The 22,000-nt window shown below is 41.3% G+C and overlaps 1 protein-coding gene across 1 annotated transcript in view; it reads left to right on the top strand.

Moving 5' to 3' along the window:
• Window positions 1-22,000, top strand: part of kif26ba (kinesin family member 26Ba) — a 63,004-nt gene that overhangs the window by 25,027 nt on the left and 15,977 nt on the right. Inside the window, exons 5-11 of the mRNA XM_029498634.1 lie at window positions 2,004-2,185; window positions 7,122-7,329; window positions 16,219-16,434; window positions 16,886-16,979; window positions 20,208-20,353; window positions 20,508-20,624; window positions 21,377-21,563. Of these exons, the coding sequence (XP_029354494.1) occupies window positions 2,004-2,185; window positions 7,122-7,329; window positions 16,219-16,434; window positions 16,886-16,979; window positions 20,208-20,353; window positions 20,508-20,624; window positions 21,377-21,563 (1,150 nt within the window). The remainder of the gene's footprint in view (window positions 1-2,003; window positions 2,186-7,121; window positions 7,330-16,218; window positions 16,435-16,885; window positions 16,980-20,207; window positions 20,354-20,507; window positions 20,625-21,376; window positions 21,564-22,000) is intronic.

Here is a 22,000-nt window from a genome sequence, read left to right as displayed (position 1 = left end):
AAAAAAAGCCCTCCAGCTAAATTACTTGAATTTAGATTTAAGTAGCATTGGTCATACAATCCATCTGTTTTCTGTTCCCTGCGTGCAGTAGTTCAGACTCTCAGCTCTGTAACTGGCTAAATGAAACGAATAAATGAAATGGCGCATTGATGTTTCGGATACCTTTAGAAATGTGTGCTATCATGAAGGTGAGTATGATTGTTATGGTCTTTAGCTGTGACCACGCTTTGGTTTTATAGACGGCTACGTTGGTTAGTCTGTCGGTGTGAGCACTAACCTAAAGTAAGTAGTAAACTGGGTAAATATTAAATATTACCTGCTACCAACTAACTACCTTAAATGCTATACCTCCATTGCCTGCCACATATTCTGCCACTACCTCCAGTTTCCAGCTCACATAATAAGCCTCCTGGGATATTTTCTCTACCCCGTGTAAGTAGTTTCCCTTCTCCCATTCATTAGAATGAATGAGCAAGTAGCACAAATGCACAGGTATCCTATGTAGCTGCTGAGCCTTTGTCCCATATGTTCACAGCTACTTTAATAATGTAGGGGTAGCAAGCCAAGCCGGAGCATTCAAAATGGACGTAAATGCACAGAGGAGTATGGTACATAAACTATAGAGGCATCTCATTTACAATAGGTAATTTATCAAGGCAGTGGGCTGCGTGCTTGGACCCCAGAAGCCCTCAGCAGTAAATATACACACAGTGAAAGTGATTTACACACATACGCACAGGTGCAGGGAAGTGCAGACACATGCATGCACGAGGACACACGCAGACATATTCACAAGAGATGTACATGCTCACAGATTAATTCTCACACAAGCTATAGTTCCTTTATTGGGGCGCGCGGTTATGATTTAGGTGCTCTGCTGTCTGGCTACTGGCAGCACATAAAGAACCATAATCAATAATCCATATCTATTTCACGAATGGGCTGCCCACAGACACGGGCACGAGCACACAAACACATTAATGCACGTGCAGCTGTGTAGGATGACAAGCTAATGCATTGCACATGCTCGTATAAAACAGTTAAACTGTCATATAAATTCTTCTTTGAGTGTGAGTACACGTCTCAGACATCTTCTGACAACCGCCCACCCACAGTCATACTGACTGACGACACACAGACACGCTGGGCACCTCCCAAACACGCACACACACACTTTATTGGATGTTAAGAATGCAATGGGGATGGATATAATTATGAATGAAACATTTTAATCACTCTCTGAGACACCTAGATACACGTCACACGTCACCTAGACACACGTCAGTTGTTCCAGTGGCCTGGTGGCACAAAATCTATTGACAATGCTCAACTCCAGCCATTGGGCCATTGTCATATCTCATACTGGTCTATCCTTCTACACCAGCACCTGCGCAATAAAGGAATGATGTCCAAAAAATACAATTATTCACATATCCCAGGAACGCTTTCCTTTACAGTGTTACAAGTCCAAAGGTCCGTCTCTGTGTCCTTAGGAGCATTCCCCCCAGCATACTAACTAATAAAGCAAAAGATGATCCAATAATAAAGGACAAACAAAGGTGAATATCTTAAAATGGCAGAGCAGAGGGACAGAGGGGAATGAAATAGAATAGTGATCATTTGAGAAAGAGGTGGTGAGAGGAATAAAAATGAGAAAACAGGGTGAAAACTAGAGGAGGCGATTCAAGGTTAAAAGATAGAGGTTGGAGCAGGAGGGGATGTTTGTTTGTGTGTTCCTGTCTATCGAAGACTGAATCATTCTGCTGCCGGTTCAGTGTGCTCACTGAAAAAGGTTATCTGCAAGTCTGTCTGCCGCACACACACAGACACACACAGACATACACAATCATCTGTCAGGGTGGCAGAGAATGATAGGTTGACGATTTCTTCTTTCTTTGATATTGATTTAATATTTTCAGAGCAACAGATTCGCACTCAATCTATTCTTTTAACTTCAATGTTTCTTTGTTTGTCACTTAAAGAGTCTCTCGATCTCTCATCAGATCTCCCAGATGATTTCTGAGGCCTCCAAAGAGGGACAGACTGAAGCTGCCCTGAACCGCTACAACACACATTCTCCCTCACACTCAAATTCGCCATCGCACACAAACTCTCCGTCTCACTCTCCAGCTGTAACCTCCACACCGCCGACTGCCACCTCAGCTGCTGCCTCATTCTTTGCCAGGTAAGATGTTTTCAAGTCAAAGTCCAACTGAGAGAGCACACTGACTTATTTTGTTTTAATATTAACACGAATGGTCAGGAGATGACTGTTGAGTTGCCGTCCTCATTTTAGCCTCCACACTGAATTAAAATTGAATTTACATCTTCACATATGTTTATGTTTCTGCTGTTTCACAATTAGAATCTGGTGTGATGCATTGTGATAATTAGCAAACTGATGTCAAGTCTGTGGTAGGTCTCATTATTCTACAGGGACTGGTTTCTTGGATTTAGCTACTTCATATTGACGAATATCAGTAAAAGCAAGAATCTCTGGATTAATGCAGGATCCAGGGTTAAAAAAAGTCTATAGATAATGTGGCAGGCAGGCGCTCAAGTTATTCAAAAGAATAAAAAGAAAGAAAAATCTATTTGTTAAATCTAACTGGAAAATTAAGTAAAAAAAAATGGAATATGATCATATATTGTTTTGTGATTACTCATGTTTTGGTGTGTTTGTGTATAAATCCACTCTCCAGTCATCAATGAGCCGTGTAATCAAATCTTCAGAAATGCAGAGTGACACCATTTAAATATGACACGGGTAATATGGATAAATTATTGATGAATAAACATGGCAGGCTCAAAATGAATGTCTAAATAATTCATGGGCAACACAAGACTGAGTCACACTGTCTGAAGTATTGCTGAAACATCTAATCTAATGAGCGGCTTTAAATCACATTTTAAATCATTTTCATCCACACTCTCCTCTCCTCTCCCGATCTTTTGTTCTTGTATGCGTAATGTGTGTGTGTGGGTGTGTGTGTGTGTGTGTGTGTCTGTGTGTCTGATATATGACTGACCAGCATCAGACAGTAATATTTGTCTTTCAATGCACCAGCGACCAGGCTGACTTGTTAAAGTGTTAACAAACACATGTACACGCACTCTCTCTTTAGCTTTCTTTCTTTTACTCCCCATGAACTGTCAGCTAAACAAGGACATTTCACACAAACACACACACGTCTGGTTGACATTCCTAACGTATAGCCAGCTGTCTTGCACCAATTTATGAGCTTTAACCTTCTAAGTGAAAGAACACGGTTTGTTTAATGGGGCAGGTGTCACTGTGAGTGTTGAATGTGTGTGCATTCTTTCTCCTATTCTGGACTGTATAATTCATGTACATCCTCAACAGTGAAGTGTGTAATTTCCCTTTAAAATCAGAAGGACCAAGTTTCACAGCATTCGCTTTCTTTGCTGTTTGATACTGTATTTCGCATACACATTCAATGTTTGTCTGTTTTCCTTTCAACTGCGTGTGATTTTATAGCAGAATTTCTGTTTAATTGGCATGACAAAACCCAAAATAACAATGCACACAGTCACCTTTTAGTTTTGACTCTGGTGTGTGCATGTTCACATTTGTGTTTATGGTCGCACGATGCAGCCATGCAGTGCTTGTAAATCCCATGGTTGTCCTGGTCTTTACTCTCAGACGTGGACTGCATACAGACGCTCCTATCATACACAGACACACACACAATGCTCCCTGTGCTCAGTGTCTGAGCATGGCAGGATCCCTGCGGCCACAACATATCCTCTCACCTGACCTCTCTCTTCCTCCTCATCCTCATGTCTTCCCTACTCAGCTTTCATTAAAATACTGCCTCTAATGTGCCATTCTCTCTCTTTATTCCACATCTTTCTTCATTTGCCGTTGTCCTTTTTATATCTCTCCACTCCTCCCTTAAATTTTTTTTTTTTATGTTTTTGCATTGACCTTTTCTTTACCTCTGCTAATGTGCATGTGAGTAATATCTTTCATTAGTACCAATCTGTCTGTGAATATGTCACACACATACAGTAGTGCTCCATCTTCGCAGTGCTGCAGTGGCCCTCTGGGGATGCTGGGATATAGGATAGAGACATGCTTTACTTGCCTAGGTGTGTGTGTGTGTGTGTGTGTGTGTGTGTGTGTGTGTTCGCGTGCGTGCGTGCATGTGTGCATGTTGGGACTTACTGGGGGAAGGGTGCAAGCTTCTATCAGTGCAGGAATTTTTTTACTGCATGCTCCACGGATTGGATCTTTAGGGATTTGGCTGTGTGTGTGTGTGTGTGTGTGTGTTGCTGGAGGTAGCAGAGTAAATTAATAGGTCCCAAATGAATTGGTGAATTTGGAAGGTGTTGGCTGGAGGATTGCTGTGAGATAGAAGGGGATGCTGATTCTTTCTCTGTCTCAGCTGCCTCACTTCAGTTTATTTTTGAATGATAACTGGCTGCAGGTTATACACAATGACTGACTGAGGGTTTGAAAGGCTGGTTTTAATGGCTTGTTTGCATTTTTTCCGGTGTAGCATGTCTGATGGTGTTATACAAGTGAGTAGGAAGTGTATATATTTCGGGGTGCATGTACGTGTCAACAGATAAAGTCCTCTGGCCATGCTATTCTTACTGACACCACACACACAGACACACACACACACTTGTACGATTCCTCTTTGTCCTTATATCTCCCCCCACTGACGGCCTGTTAAAGAGAACGTAATTTGCTACAGAAGAAGCATCACTGCCTAGAGACACCAGTCATAAATCAGCTCTGTGTGTTTGTGTGTCAGTATGTGTGTTTCAAGTGAGTCTTTGTATGTATAGCATACATCAGGTGTAAGTGTGTGAAGGCAAGAAGAAAAGAAAGCCACAGCATGAGAGAGACACGCAGAGGGACAGACGGGAAGAGAGGCATGGACGGATGAAGGGATCAATACATATAACAGAGGCAGAATGGGTGGTTGGACTATTATAGGAGAGCAGAGGGGGAGACACTAAAGGGCGAAAGTATAAAAATAATTAGATAAAGAAAGAAAAATTAGCAATGATTATAGAGTGATAGGAATTTAAAAGAGTGTTGGCGTAAATGGAGGTAATGGAGGAGGGGGTGGAGATAAAAGGATGGTGGTGATGGAGGAAGAGCTGATGGATAGAAAGATGGAAAACAAGTGCCCTTCACTTTACGGTTTGATTGGAATAGATCCACTCAGCCAAATCCCAGGCCACTTGTCATTAAACGCTACCAATTAGCTTGTTTGTGTGTGTGTAAGAGAGAGAGAGAGAGAGAGAGAGTGTGTGTGTGTGTGTGTGTGTGTGTGTGACTACGTGTCTCACCTCCTTGAAATGTGCCATAGATTAAACCAGAGTGTCAGAGTGTGAGATGATAGCAGGAGGGTAAAGGTATGTGCAAATCTTTGTTAAAACAGTTATAAAAGCAGTCAGACCCCCCCACGGATGCCCAGAAATCAGAAAAAGGCTTTGCTGCCACCAGAAGTGGAAAATGTGTACATACTATAAGTGGCAATCTCCAGCAGCACAGTAGAATATGTAATAATGAATATGTAATATATGTTATATATCATCACCGCTCAACCTGCGTTTAGGTTGTCTCCTTTGTTACTTATAAATCAAATAGTAAATTTGAAAATCAGACCCAGCTGTCTCATTGAATCCTCAGTAAGACCAGCAGTCTTGTACACACGTATACTACAAAGGGGGCTTTAAGCATTCAAGTAGTATAATAAGAAAACCCATAATTGCTTTTGATCGCATTTGCTGCAATACCTTAGAAAGCTTAGGGAAAAACCACTTAGGGGTCTGTGTTTCATACAGAATATGCACTCACACATTCATAGTCACACACTGAGGTTCACACACAAATCTCCTGGGAGAGCTAGTCAAATGGTGAAACGCTTCGTCGTTCTACGGGTCAGTGGACCCACATCTCTCTTCTCCCCCCCTCCCTCCCATTACCCTGCACATCTCTTCTATTTCTCCCCCTCCTCTCCCCTTTTCTTGCTGATTCTCCCCCTCAGTCTCATTTCTGTAACCTGCTGCAGTTAATTGAAAGCCAATGGTGTGAGAATATGGCTCTTTGACAGAGAGTGTGTCAGGGCGCAAGGTCTTCTACCTCTTTATAATCTTAGAAGTATATATGAGGATAGTTACAAGCAGAACTGAGCACGAATTCCTGCCATCACTGTTTTAGAGCTATTTTATTTTATCATCTTGTTAATACAGCTGCTACGTGTAACTCAGATTGCCAGGAATTATGCCTGTTTGAATTGCGGCTTCTTAAATCCCTGAGAGGGAAATACATGACACATCGAGTGGAGAGTGGCAGTGAATCACTTGAGAGAATTATTGTAAGCAAATTTGCCAGATTTTCCCTCCTGAGTTATATTTCTAACGAACCCTGGCATTCATAAACTGTTATCAAGTACTGTAGACTACAACAATATTCACCAGCTAACATTTAAGTGGCCAAGCAAAAGGGAAACAAGCCTGGTAATAATGGCCTCTTTACTATAAATTCTTTAATGTAGGTTAAACCAGAAATTCAGATGGGGATATGTGATATGCCTGCTTTATAGGAAAGTCACTGAAAATGATGTGAAGCACCGGGGAGACAGAAAGACTGCTGTGCTGAGGTTAGAAACAGGAGAGCGAGGAGACGAGAAGGACAAAGAAGTTAAGAAGCTGACGTTGAAAGGAGAGAAACTGTAATGAGAATGTGAGAGCAGGAAAGATGGAACATATAGAGATATCATTTTTGGTGGCTCTTTTTCTGATAGATGCCACCGGGGATTGAGCAGCAAGGAAGCAAATGAACCACCCCCCATCCAGATGTTGCTACATATGTAAAGTCAATGAACGCATGTCTGTGTGTGCTTCTGTTGAAGGGTGTGTAATCAAGTGCTATTGTGTAATTGGCATATTTGCCATGGTTGGTCTTTGGTACTGTGAGGAAATATTTATAGACCCATGTAGGCATGTTTATGCGCCTCTGCACCTCCCACCAATCCTCATCTATCGATGTTCATCCATTGAACCTATTGTGTTTTCACAGTGACAAACTAAGGTTCGAACACATCAATCAGACTAACTGGACTGCTTTTCTGTCTCAGGGCTGCGCAAAAGTTGAACTTGGCGTCCAAGAAGAAGAAGCAGAAGACCACATCAGTCACAGCCCCAGCGACGTCGTCGTCACCGTCATGTGACCCTCAGCTGTTTCCCACCAATTTCAGCTCAGCCCTATCGATGGCCCCGCCCCCAGCCCCGCCCTGCCTCCTCCGCGCAGCCAATAAGATAAAAGACACACCTGGGCTCGGAAAGGTAAAAGAAAAAAAAAAAAACACGCGAAGTTAAAGTCGGAGTTGGACGCATTTACACATTATTCCCAAAAGTCTGAAGGGGCCTGTCCCCTCCCCATCACCAAAAAACAGGAAATCCTAGATGACTAACTTCATGTCTATGGGCAGCCCAGGTTCTGGTGGAAACATTTACTTTAAGTCAGCCGCAGTAAGAAATAAACAAAGAGACTGATTTGGCGGCCACAATGTGCAGGAATGTGCTAAAATAGGTCGCCCTTGTGTTTCATCATGCCCAGTTTGCCTGTGTACTGGTATGTGTGTGTGTGACCAAAATGTATAACCTAATGGTTACCACGGTAACACATCTCAGGCTGACAAAAGTCATCTGTCACCGTTGCGAGTGGTTGATGGAACGAGTGTGTGTTGTCTATGTGAGATTTGGGGGGGGGGGGGGGGGGGGGGGGGGTCATGCTTCTCAAGTGTGTGCAATATTGATCGTCCATGTAATGAGTTTTTAGTGCCCCCTCCTCCACAGTTTGAGTTTGAGGCTCACTGATTCTGTGTGTGTGTGTGTTTCCTTTCTGTTAAAAAATGAATAGTGCCCTGTTGTGTTTTGGTGCACATAGGTATGAGTGGGACATTGCATCATTGCTGTTTGACTTTTGTGTGTCCTTGTGTGACCATACTAGTTTTTACATTATTCATTTTTTTTTTCACCTTTATTAGACAGTGAGCAGTGAAGAGGGAGACAGAAACAAGGGGAGAAGGTGGCATCACATGTTACAAGAGCCTGTTACGAGCAGCTATGCAGCATGTGCTCGAACAATTTGCCAACTGGGTCGCTCTATCAGATTGTCATGTTTAGTGTGTGTTGAAAATGTACGTGAGTCGTCTGACATTTACGTCAGATGAGAGGGCAAACCTTACCAGCATATAAATTCAATTTTAATTGAGCTGTATGAAAATGTTACTTATAGTGCCATTAATCAAGAGTTTTGAATGTAGATCTGAATATCTGCAGAAATTTCTGAGCTGTATTTGATCGGATTTCCACAAACTCACCATGTTGTGGTTTTGAGCTGATTCGTGATCTTTTTCTTTTTCTTCCACTTTTGATTGCAATTTGAACACTAACTGAAAATAACGACTATATTTTAAAACATGTTCAGAAATGTTACAATAACTACGATACTATACTATATAAATGTTACTACAGTAGAATATATTCCTGTTATTTTGAACAAAAGGTGTTTCGAATAAAATTATGCTTTCACATGAGCAGCAATTCTATTCCAGATGATGAAATCCCATATTCAATTTAAATTTCATTTTATTTGTCATTTCGGCAAACTGATTATTTTATGAGTTGTGTTTCTTTTCCCTTTGTTCCTAATTTGGGCCTCTATCTCAGTTTCTCTCCATATGGAGGTGACAGATGTCTCCTCAGTTGTCTGGGAGACAGATTCACACTCACATATTTACAAGCGCTCACTAACACAACAGCTCAATAATACTTACATTAGACAACACACACACACACACACAAAAAAAAAAACCCATACACAATACATGTTAGAAACCACATCCTCCAAAAACTGTCTTCACACTGTGTCCCTTTATTTAATTCTTTGTTTATGTTTTATCACAGTTTGATGTCGTTGTTATATTAATCAGCTTGTCTGGTTCGTCCTGCCGTGAACAAACACTGCCCCTGCTATTGTTTCATTACGACTATTAGATTCTGTCCTTCCTGCAGTTACATGGACTCCTCACAGCTGTCTGTCTGGTGTGATCTTTGTTCCTGGGGAGCTTTGATTAAGACATCCAGTTGTTTTAGCAGTTCACCATCTTTGTTTGTCTTTTGTTATGTTGGTAGCTTGTGCACCCTGAATAAGCTGAGAGAAATGGAAAAGCAATGTGTGATAATGATAATGTGTTTGCTTGTTTTGCAGAGAGTTAGACAAGAAGTGTAATCTCTCTCTCTCATATCTACTTCTGAGTGATGGTGAGCTTACAGGAAGTACAGCTAGTTTGGCACATAACCCCCCACTGAACCACAGCTTATTTTTCTTCTCACTTCAGAGCACTAAACAATGAGATATATTATGTCTACAAAGTGTGATATTGGTCTCTTTCATTTTTCTGAATGAGACGTCTCTCATATTGTGATCAGAGGTCATTGCTGTGGTTTGAAAATAAATGGGGGGTAAAAGAAGAAAAGCAACACCAAGACAGGAAGAGCTTTTGGTATTTAGAATATAACAAGGGTTTGCTGTGAAATCTACCAAAGCCAACCCCGACCCGACCCACACAGACACACACAGACACACACAAACCTATGGGATGTAATGGTCGTGGTGACATTTCTCCAGTAAAAATGTCACCTGCAGTGGGGGTCGGCTCCCTGCTGAAATGGCATTTGCACATGTTCGCACTGGCACACGGGCTCTTGCTCACAAATTCATGGGATTATAGTGTACAATGAAAGATGTCAAGAAAGCAGCAAAGCCCCCGGTGGAGGGGTGTACGATACATCCTGCAGAATACATGGGCTTGTCTGTGGGTGTGGGGGGGAAAGGCGGGGGGGGGTTTGTGTTCTCCTTGGTGTTAATATGGCACAAAACAGATTGAGACATCACATTTAAAGCCAGGGGAAATCAACCTGCACAGGTCAGTGTGTGTGTGAGAGAGACAGAGAGATGGGGGGAGTACAGCCTTTTCCCTTTAGGGATGTCAAATTAAATATAATCCCTCCCTGGATCTGTCTGAGAGGCATCTGTATCTCAAACTCCCCTCTGTTATTTCTGTACACGCTTTGTACATGTTGTTGGTAAGCTCTGTCTCATTTTAATCAAATCAGCCAGCTGGGAGCCTTCCATTCAGACCACTGACTGCAGGGGGAGATGTGTATCAGTCACGGAAATTGAGCTGTTCATATTATCACTTGGAAAACCGAAAAGGACTAAATTTCAAGCTTTCCCAGGAAAACTGACACAGTGAAAAAGCTACATGGACTTCAGTGAGCTGATACAACCGATCAGCCGTAATAAGGAAAGATATTTTATTTTCTCATTGTTTTCCGTTTCCAAGTGGGTTGTGTCTATAGGCCTGATGAAAGTGACATTCTTTTTAAGACTGATCAGTTACCGATTTATATCTCTTTCTTCAAACTCAAATACATGACCAAAATGTTGTTGTTGTCAGTAGTGTGTTGGCTACAACATCGCAGCTTTGCCTTTTTGTTTTTGGTTTTTTTTTGGTAGTTTTTTTTAGTTTTTACCAGTAGCATGGGGCTACAGTAGTGTGTCTTTTTCCTCATACCCAAATTAATCTCATCCGCAAATCCAATTTCAAAATAATTATCGAATGGATTGTCATGAAAATTGGTACTGACATTAATTGAAGTTCATAGTGCTGATGTGCTGCTCTGGTATACGCCACCACAATAAGTCCCTCAACAGATTGTAATGCCGGCCTTGATGCCTGTAGACATCATCAGCAGAGAGTGTTTTTTGGACACAACGCCACTTTTCCTCATGCACACAAAGTTTTCTGCTTCGTTTTATCCACATTTGTATATCATACCTGAGCTTCTTAACATGGGGAGCTTCTCTTAAATGATCATCTTAAATGATTTTCCTCCATTTTCTTTTATTCTCTTCTCTCTCTTCTTTATTTTCCTTTACTCTCCTATCTTATAGATAAGTCTTATCTCTTGCCCTTCCATCCCTTTATTCCTTCCCTCTCTGCTCTTCCCCATATCTGAATGACAATGAATGACTGTGGGATTTCTTCTCCATCCTTTTCATCTCCGCAGCCAGAATTTTTGCACTCCCTTACTCGCTTACACACACACACGAAGGCACACACACAGATTGTAACTTGACCTTGGGGGAAAATGATACTATGACAGCTAATCAATTTTTAATAGCAGCTACGGTTCCTCTCAGGCCACAAGCTGTGTGCATCTGCAGCATGAGTGAGCAAGTGCTGCTGCATATTTCCACAGTTTCTTCATGCCTCTCCGGGTGTCTTTGTGTCTTATATCCAAATGTGTGAGTGAGTCTGTTATGGCATCCAGTCAGCACTTTATTCTACCTTATAGCTAAAATATTTATACTGCCAGAAGGGGCATTGTTGGAGACAGGCACACACCCAAACACATCAAATTTGATAACAGAAATAAATGTTATGGCAAGCGTTTTACTCTTGACTGGTCAATTGATTGCAAGAAAAGCTCATTTCACTCACAGTATGAAATGACTGCACGGGGGCAGGTTTAATGCTGCTGGTCATCATACAAAATGAACATATAGTCGAGTCAAAACCTTCATTAACAAAGTGAATGCATTAACCTTCATATAGGATTGACTGAGACGCAGACGTTTCAGCCAACTGTGCCTAATAAACTGGTAAGTTAGTGGATAAATAATGTTCATTCTGCTTCCAAGACATTTGTCAGTATTAACAGGTTATCCAAAACTACAACTCTTATTTGTTTTACCTTTCCCAATAAAGGTTTTTCCTTTTCTGGGAAACACAAATACAACCCTCTTAGTTATAAGATCTCTGCGGTGCATCCAACATGGATCTTATGCTATTATGAGCTGAGCTTTAATGAATAAAATAAAAGCCTGAACTTGCTGTTCCCATATGGTAATTGTAACTCTATCTTTCTGCGTATGTGTTTTCGCAGATGTGTTTCTGCAGTCTTTGAGAACCAATTACAGCTCAGTTCCAGTTTCCTATTGATTTTCCAGCCAATAGTAATGAAGTACTGCGGTGAGGGACTATTGAACAATCTGCTACCAGCTCAGGGCTGTTTGTTGCTGTTTGGATGAATTCCTTTACTTTAACTGGCTCAAAGACTTCATCGTGACTGCATGTGAAGCTTTATATCCAGTAGTATAAGCAAAAGGTTAGGATTGTTTCTGTTGCAACATTTTTCATAACATGTACGATTTAGCACGGGAATGAACCACCAAGCTGCTCCAAACGGTTAGACAAAGACTCAGCAGCAGCAGTTTTGCCTCTCTCCACTTTCTGACTGTATATCCTGCAGCATTACACGAGAGAGAGAAGCAGAATGTATAGAATGGAAATAAAGCGAAGTGATTGTGTTTTGTACTGCCCTTTGTTATAAGGAAAGGAAAGCGAGTTAGTCAGAGGAGGATGGAAGGAAGAGAAAGGAGTGGGTGGACAGTGATATTGAGCAATTCTTCCTCAAGCATAAAGATTCGTGTTGCGAAAATGGGAGGCAGAGAGAACAGGATGGAGAGAACAAATTAAAGAGAAATAAAAAAGACAGGAAGAGAGGGATGAAGCGCTATAAAGGCTTCCAGCGGACAGTATGAACTCTCAGTGAGACCATTGTGCTGTTATTAGTGATCTATTGCTCTCTCTCTGTTTCATTTCTCTTTTCAGAAACAAACATCACTAAATCTTTCTTTCTCCATGCTCTCATTCATTAAAGAGAACAAAGAGTCCATAACTTTTAAGGCCTTCGTGCATTTCAGTCAGCCTGTCATGTTTGGCTCTGGAACTTTGCCCCATGTATTCATCCACCAGTGGAAGGAGGTAAAGGATTGTTGTGGGTTGTTGGATTTGATTTCGTGGTTGAGCGCTGTCTGAATTTCATGTTCAGAACCAAAACATGAGGCTTTAATTTGTTTATGGAGACCAAACAAACAAAAGTCCAGATCTACTAATCATTTGTTGCATGAATGTTGTTGAGCAATGCAGAATCTGATGTACATTGTGAAATGAACTCTGTCACATATATCTGATATATTTTATAAATAATGGGCTCACATAGGAGTGCTGCCTTTTCACACACACCTTAGTTTGAAAAATGGACAGCATATATGTTCATTTATAGATCACAAACACACAAACACTTGGCAACCCTCTTACCTTTCACACTCTTAGACATGAGGAGGAAATAGGCTCTCAAGGGGTCGGAGCCTTTATGAGTTACTCCTTGTAAAGTGTGCAACAGTAAAATCCTTCCCCCAGGCTCTCATTGATGTGATGGGCTCTTTTATTGGGGTCAGGAGAGGGTGTAGCACTGAACTGTGTGAGTGTGTGCGTGTGTGTGTGTGTGTGTATGCAGTGCTAAGGGATTTTTATAAACAAAATCTGTTGACCTGATAGTCAGACTTAGTATCTTAGTTCCCTGGGTCACCAGGGTCAGATATTTATTGTATTCAGGTGGAATTTCATTTTATGTCAAACCCCTCAATGAGTAACACACTTTAATGTTGGCAAAATACTATTGCCTCCATCTGACAAGGACTTAAATACAAACACTTTCACACACATTCACTCACTCATCCATTGTATAGAACCAACTGTCTTAAATAGCCTGTGGACATTTGATGATGCAATTAAAGGCAAGCCTATTAAAGCGCTGTATTATTCATGGATGGGACAGGGAGAGAGAAAAACACTAAGAACGCTAATATTTAAAACAATATTAGATCTATCAGTTATTTGTAAAAAAAGTCAAGCTCATAATTGAGAATACTATGTTGTACATTTACACCATTTAAAAGACACTATGGGATCCAAAGACTGATACTTTTCATTCATTTTTTTTCTTTGTCACTGACTATTTTTTTTATGTCTATTTAGCGACTCTGAAGGTGAACACATTTGTAATTGAAATCATTAACGGTATTACTTTAATTATTTGAATGCTCTGCCTCACAGTGCGGTGAGGCTTGCAGTGTTTGGGGAGCAATGAGTGATTTGTAATCCCATGGTGGTGGTTAACTGGGAGCGCAGCTGGATTCTCACTTCAGACAATGATTCATCTGTGCCAAAGAGAAGAAACAGACAAAAGATCTCTCCTCATCCTCACACTTATCTCTTACTGTAGGAGCCGCATAAACACAGCAGCCTTTTCATCTAAACAGCACCACCATGTTCAGATAACACTTGGTTGCACTCAAAAATAGCTTTCTCAAAGTTACTCTGGGGAGCTAAAGGTTAAATAAGGTCAAGTTAGCCCACATTTAGCGGTATAGTAGAATTGAGATTATCCTACTAATTCAGAGTCTTGAAGGAGATGTCAGAGTCTTTTCAGCAAAAATACTCCAGCAGCCTGACTGTTATCCAAATTGCTCTGATATACCACACTTATCCTTTTTAAGAGCTAGAAGTTCAGCGCCCATCCTAACATGCAGAGGAGAAAGGCTTAGTATACACAGACGCTGCACCCTCAGTTTTGGGATGTTGTCCGATTTGTTCCCTCTAAATGAAGATCACATAGATAAATATCGCACTTGAGCAGTTTGTGTTGACTCAAGAGTGTAAAGATGAGAGATTAGTTTCCTTGGCCTGTCAGTTTTCTACCTGTGTACGGTCATCTGCTTTGCATTTTCATCGCAGTCATCGTTCATTTGGGCTTTTGCATGCTTGTTTATAGAGTTTTCTCTTTGCATATCCACATGTGCTCTCAGAGTCCTGACTGCCAGTCTTTAGTAGTGTTAGATTTCTTTTTTTTAAACATCACAGTAATGAAATATGACATTGTATTAGTTATTTAAGGTGCAAGGTAGAAAGAAAGGGATCAGAAACAATAGTTTTCATATGAATAAGAAATTTCTAAGTTATACTTTTGATTTCAAAATTCATTGCATCGGTAGACATTAAGGCTTGTTGGATCAAGATTAGAATGAGGAAAACCGGCTTAATCCTCCCATGCATCAAGAAAACAACACAAACCCTCACATGACAACTGTGGTATTTGAATCAGCGTTAGGAAGGAGATATGTGAAGCCATAAAGGGAAATTGAAGATGACAGAGATACTTTATGACACTTCAGGATCTATCCAACGTCCCACAGTAACTCTCAAATATATTTGAGGATCAGACCAGCTTGGATCAGTAAGTTCATCGACAGCTGCGGCTGACTCATAAAACACTCACACCATCACATATGATCGGCAAACATGGAGATGGACTGAATCACTGTGTGAAGAGAGGAATGGAAGACGACACACAAAGACTAATTCACACAGATAAGTCAGTTCATGAGTAAGAGAGCAGTAATGAACAGCTAGCAAGTCCTTCAAACTTTAAACAGAGAAATGTGATGTGATGTTTATGTGATGATATGTTCTGGAGCACACTCAGGTTTGATGACACAGCACTTTGCTTCATCCGGTATCAAAGAAAACAACAGCAGCTGTCATGTGGTAATTTATGGCTGCTAACGCTTCATGACAGGAGTGGGAGGAAAGGAGTAGGGAGAGGTGGAGAGAAAGCTAAAACGGGATTCCTGCACCCCAGGCTTTTGATGTGTGCTGTGAGCTGGAGGTAGAGAGGCTTGGTGAAGAGAGGAAGGTATTTAGGATAGAGGAAGAAAGAGATAAGGAAAGAGTGATGGGTAAAAGAGGCGAAGGGAGGAGGGAGGCAGATGCACTTAGGGGTAAATAAGGTGATGAGAGAGGGAGAGCGTGTACATACTCGTGTAAGAGGTAAAAAGCTCAATGTTGTGGCACTTTGGGAGTCTGGTTGTAGCTTAGGTGCAAATAAATTCAAATACCCTCCAGCACAAACCTTTAGAAATATTGAATCTTTTCATAGATGGGAAGGTTTCCTCGGAAAAGTGAGGAAGCATTAAGCAATCAGCATGAGCAGAAGTCAAAACTCAGCTAAAAACAAACAGAAACTGGGGGCTTATTGCATTGTGAGGTAGAAAAGGGTCTCTGAGAAACTACAAAGACCAATTTTCAATCTTGGTAGCTACAGAACAAATTGTAGCTGGAGGGTTGTTTGGATTTGTGAATCTGTCCTGTGCCTGTTGGTTACAGTCTTATGTGTCTGGTTGCAAGGAACATCTCACATCACATCACCTCTGTAAGAAGTCATCAAAGTACCTGTTTCCTGCATCGCCCCCCTCAGGTGAAAGTGATGGTGCGTGTGTGCCCGGTGTCTCAGTCGGATGCGGCGGAGTCCAGCTCCTTCCTCAAAGTGGATCCCAGGAAGAAACAGATCACAATCATGGACCCTTCAGCCAATCAGACACCAAACGCTGCTTTACAGAAGAAGGCAGGAGCCAATCAAGTCCCCCCGAAGATGTTCACATTTGACGCCGCCTTCCCTCCTGATGCTTCACAGGTAAAAGAAAAGATGATCACTTTATAAAGAATAGTGCTTGGATTGATTTTGATATGAGAGCTGATATGACGATATGAGGATGTAAGCTTACATCACTTGTATCCAAAAGAAATCCAAAACTCTGTGTTTGCTCTGTGAAAACATTCTTATCATTTTAGTTTGATGATAAGACAGATACCACCACTCTCCTCTCTGCATGTTAAATATAAATGTTATTAATATGTAGAGGTGCCAAGGCCACCTATAGGACCTCAAATTAGACCAGCAGGATGTATCTCGTGGCTCAACATGAAGACATGAAGTTATATTTACAATCATGTGGCTAAGTAAGGTTTTGAAATGTTTGCTAAAGTTTATAATAAAAGGCTAAATGTGCATGTATATGTTGTTGTTTGTTTACCCTTTTCCATTCTCTCTCTCGCTCTCTTTCTCCCTCTTTGCCTGTTGCTAGGCGGAGGTGTGTGCAGGAACGGTTGCCGAGGTGATTCAGTCGGTGGTGAATGGAGCAGATGGCTGTGTCTTCTGCTTCGGACACTCCAAGCTGGGTAACACACACAAGCCACAAAATCAGCACGTGTGCAGCTTGTGCGCCGTCTTTAGTGTGTATGATTGTTTGTGTGCTCGTGTGTGAGACCATCAGTGTGTCAGTCTTTCACTTGGCTGTCTCTCCGCTGGCCCTCATCTACCAGAGAGAGAACGAAGAGGATTAGTGTCTGCTGATGCTGAAAGCTTTCTCAGCCTGCTCTGTCTGTGTTTCTGTCTTCCGTTCTCTCTCTCTAATCCCTCTGAAGCTGCTTTTTAGAGGAGCTGTCTTAAAAAGGGTCAGGACCTCTCACCACACACTGCAACATGTCTGAACCGGTACACATGCATTGGCACACAGACCCACCACACACATGCACACATGCGCTGACATGTTCTTCAGCCTTGGGTCAACCCCTGTTGTGTTTATCCCTGTGCATGCGAGCAGCGTTATCCGTCTTGGCTTGTGATCTTCATACATCCAGTTGGAGTTTATAATTCCCCTTGAACTGCTGGCAGAGACTTACACTCGCACAGTTCAGCAGGGAACACTTCACTGTTAATGGCTGAGCCATCATTGCATCAAACAGTGATGACGTTCAGGATATAAACAAACATCCAAACCACGATGTTTCTGAGTTGTCCCTTGCCAAATCTGCAGTCACAGTAAACTCATTCATAGATGTGTGATAGTTTTGGTTCATCCCATGAGGCAGAGTTCAGAAATGTACTATAATTTAATTCTTTTTTTAACCAACTTAGCTCTTATTTCAGTCATTTTCATTACGTAAAACGTGGAATTCATTGCAGTAATGGCTGAAAGTAAAAACATGGTGAAGGTCTGGTGGAGGTAGTCAGACAATCAGTTTGTAAACAAGCAACATATTAGACAGATTACTGTAACTAAAGTTCAGCTCGTACATCAGCTCCTCCATTAACTTCAATGTCTGACTAGAGACCTGTATTGTCATTCTCAAGCAGTCTCTCTGGTTGTTTTCGGTTCAATCTCTGCTGTTCACTCCATGCTTGGTACCGTCGTCTTCAAAACGCATTCAACACAAACACACACACAAAAAATTAAAAACAGACACACATAGAACAATATCAATATTCAATATTAATCCTTCATTCAGCCAAAGCTCAGCAGGTTTTATAAAATAGGGTGAGAGTAATAATATGATATATTAAAATAAGACCAAAGTTGTCATGAACCTAGATCTGGATATATTTTAGGCCCCAACACTAGACCGGGATTAGCACCGGCACATTGCTCCGATCAGTACGAGATGGACGTGAAGCCACCACAAGTCTCCGGAGACACAAACACAATCAGCGTGATGTACACAACGGCAGGTTTTCTATCTCACCATGTTTACACATTTTCATTCAATGCCAAATACTGACACATTAAAAAGGCGTCATGTGTCACCGTTCATGACAACGAGTTGTACTGTTTGACACAACTACAACTGGATGAATATGCCCCCGAAACAGACCTCTGATTCCAGCTTTGACACTGCAAGTTCTTTTATTTAGTAAAGAAATCCATCAACAACAGTTTGCTCTTTCGGTCAATTTTACTGTTATATTGATGCTCGGGGGAAGCGCTCACCTCAAGAAAACATCCGGTTTAAATGGCTGCTACTTTAGCAGCAGATGAGATCATTCTTTGTGATATAGCTCACCTAAGGCCATGGATCCTAATGAGGTTGCATTATAAAGGCATTACCTTTTTTCTAATTCAAATGGGGAAAGCAAAGCATGTGCATTTATCCTCAGCTGTGCGGCCCTTGGCTGTAGACACATTCTGCATGTGGGACTCCAATACAGATAAGCCTACACACACACACACACACACACACACACACACACACACACACACACACGCACACGCACCCCTTCAAAATGAGCAAATAAAATAAAATGTGTTTAATAAACAAATAATCAATACATAATACTGAATAAATTAACAGGTATGTAACTGAATCCTCTGGCTTTAAAGCATATCTGATTAATTTTATTATTGGTTATTGGGTGACTGACTCTGAATGGATCATTTCTCATAATGAGTGTGTGTGTGTGTGTGTGTGTGGAAGCTGTGTCATTGGACTCATGATACATTTTAGCATTGTTCTTTCACACTTCTTCACTCCAATCACTTTGTCTCTAACGGCGTCGGCAGCTCTGCTCGATGAGTCCAATTACTGGAAATATACATCAACTACACAAACATGGACACACACACAAAGACATACTCGCTACACTCAATAGCCTGTAGCGTAGCACTACGTTGCTATTAGTCAGTGGAACAGTCGTGTGTCTTGACAGCCTGTGTAAGTCAGAAGAGAAGGAAACAGCCACATATACTCTCACAAAGCTATGTAATTTAAAACTGTCTACTACACACAAGAGAAAAGAAAGATGCAGAAAAGCTCTGAGCTTGTCGTTGTATTACTTTGTGGAGCCATTATGACTGAAGTAGTCCATCTGATTTATTAAATGAAAAGAAACCAAGAAGTAAAGCAGTATAATAAAAGTAAATGAGCCAGAGTTGTGTTTCAGCAAGTTCTCTTAATCCAGTTAATCACCACGTTATGCATTATTGAGCATTTCTTTATAGCATTTTAAGGCTCTGTATAAACCAATCAGGCTGAGTTTATATGCATGATAAATGTGTTTTATACATTTGATATGAACCCTACGGTGGTGATATCTACCTTTTATGACAAAGTACACTAGTTTGGCTGAGTGTTTATTGTTTCAGATCAATTTTTTTTATATATTTTGGACAAATAATGAAATGCATCTTTGTTTTGACAGTACATCTAAACGCTCCAGGAAAAATTGAGGGGAATAATGTAAGATTGCAGCATAGCTGACAACCTCCCCTCCAGCCTGATCTCAGAACAAATCAGACGTGTTTCTCAGCCCTGCATCACAGGAGTCGGCCTTTTGAAATTCTGTCTTTGCATAAGTGTTTGTGCCAGTGGGATTGTTAAGTGTGACATGTGGCTTTGCGTTGGTGTGTGTTTGATCTCCAACTTGAGCAGGTCTCTGTGTGTGTGTGTGTGTGTGTGTGTGTGTGTGCTTGTTCAGAGGGGAACAGTCATTATTTTGAAATACGAAATAAGATCTGGATGGTCTCTGTGTGCCTGCATGCTCAAACGTACACTTCATACACACTATTCATCTGTTCATACAAATAAAAATCTTTTGGTGGCTTATGTTTCTATATGTCTGTCTGTCCGCAGGTAAATCCTACACAATGATTGGCCGTGATGACTCTCTTCAGACTCTGGGTATCATACCTTGTGCCATTTCCTGGTTGTTTAAACTCATCAATGAGAGAAAGGAAAAAACAGGCGCCCGCTTCTCTGTCCGTGTGTCAGCAGTTGAGGTCAGTGCTGTCTGATGAGACGCGAGCAGTCCAAATGATGAAGAAAGCCGACCAGTCACAGTTTCTTTTCTAACAAGTAGTGGAGTAGTAGGAGTACTGCAACCAGTGTTGTGTTATCAGACCATCGGTTCATATATAGTTTGTGTGTGTGTAGGTTTGGGGAAAAGAGGAGAACCTTAAAGACTTGCTGTCTGAGGTGGCTACAGGCAGCTTACAGGATGGACAGTCACCTGGAGTGTATCTGTGTGAGGACCCCATCTGTGGCATGCAGGTACAGACACACACATACACACACACACACACACACACACACACACACATTGTGTATGAACAACCTCAGGGCTTTTGTCAATGTTTTACCTTTGTCTTTTTAGCTGCAGGCAGTTGTCTTAGCTACTGAGGGATGTAGCATCTGTACACACACACACACACACACACACACACACATACACACAGAAACTGGAATAGCTGATGCAGTATAAGAGATAAAAAGTTTAGTATTCAGTAATAAAAACATGCATCGCACTGCTATTTGAGACTTAATTAGTATTTACTGTTTGCTGAACCAGAAGGCACAATGTTAAATCAAATTACTATCCTCATTTTAAGGTACCGACCTTCAATATAGGGGAGTAACTACTTAGCAGTCAGTGGTCTGTGTGTGTGTGTGTGTGTGTGTGAGACTGGGGCTGCAGTTATATGTTTATAGGATTACAGCGTATGATACAAGCACATCTATGTAATCCCTAACTAATCTGGCATAATCTCATCAGTAATGATAGCCTGCACAACTCACAGTCACATAATACTATACATTATCACGCACACACCTCCACTGCCTCGCTCTTTTTTTGTCACTCTTTCTTGAATACCTTCAGGAACGTCAGAATGTAAACCCCAGATTACATGAGGAGCTACTCTCCCTCCTGTCTGACTCTGACTCTGTGCCACTTCTTCTATTAAAGTGCACCAATCATGTATTTTTTATTGTTTGTTTGTTTGTCTTCCCGACAAATTTCCCAGCTTCAGAACCAGTCTGAACTGCGCGCTCCGACCCCAGAGAAGGCAGCCTGGTTTTTGGACGCAGCCATAGCAGCTCGCCACAGCAGCCAACGACCCAACACCACCGAAGAAGAGCACAGGAACTCACACATGCTGTTTACGTTACACATATACCAGTATCGTATGGAAAAAACAGGAAAAGGAGGGAGTAAGTGCTGTTTATTTCAACGCTGTTATTACTGCCACTCTTTTTAATGTTGCTGCCTTTTCTCATGTAATTATCAACAATAATATTTAACAACAGTAATTGCCACTCTGATGCTCCTCTTGCTGCAGACTATTAGCCCTGTTTTTGTCATAATGCATACTGCCTGTTGTGATTTCCCCCCCCGTTAATCCAAGCAGGATCAAGACAGATACAAACATGCTGCTGCTATTAATATATTATATATTCACCACATGTCGGGCAAAGGAAAGAGGATAAACAATAATGATAGACAGGTTAATCTATTCAGCTGCAGTTTCTTGGTAAACAGGGATCTTAAGCATCAGAATTCTTGACAGAGTTGACAGAGTTGCAGTAATATCAATCTGTATGATACCTTTATAGATTCAGTGTTCATTCATTCAGTCATGTCCATATAA

The sequence above is a fragment of the Echeneis naucrates genome, chromosome 3 (assembly GCF_900963305.1).
Source record: "Echeneis naucrates chromosome 3, fEcheNa1.1, whole genome shotgun sequence".
NCBI lineage: Eukaryota > Metazoa > Chordata > Actinopteri > Carangiformes > Echeneidae > Echeneis > Echeneis naucrates.
Note: the sequence above shows the minus strand (reverse complement) of the source record. Positions and strands in the feature narration are given on the sequence as shown.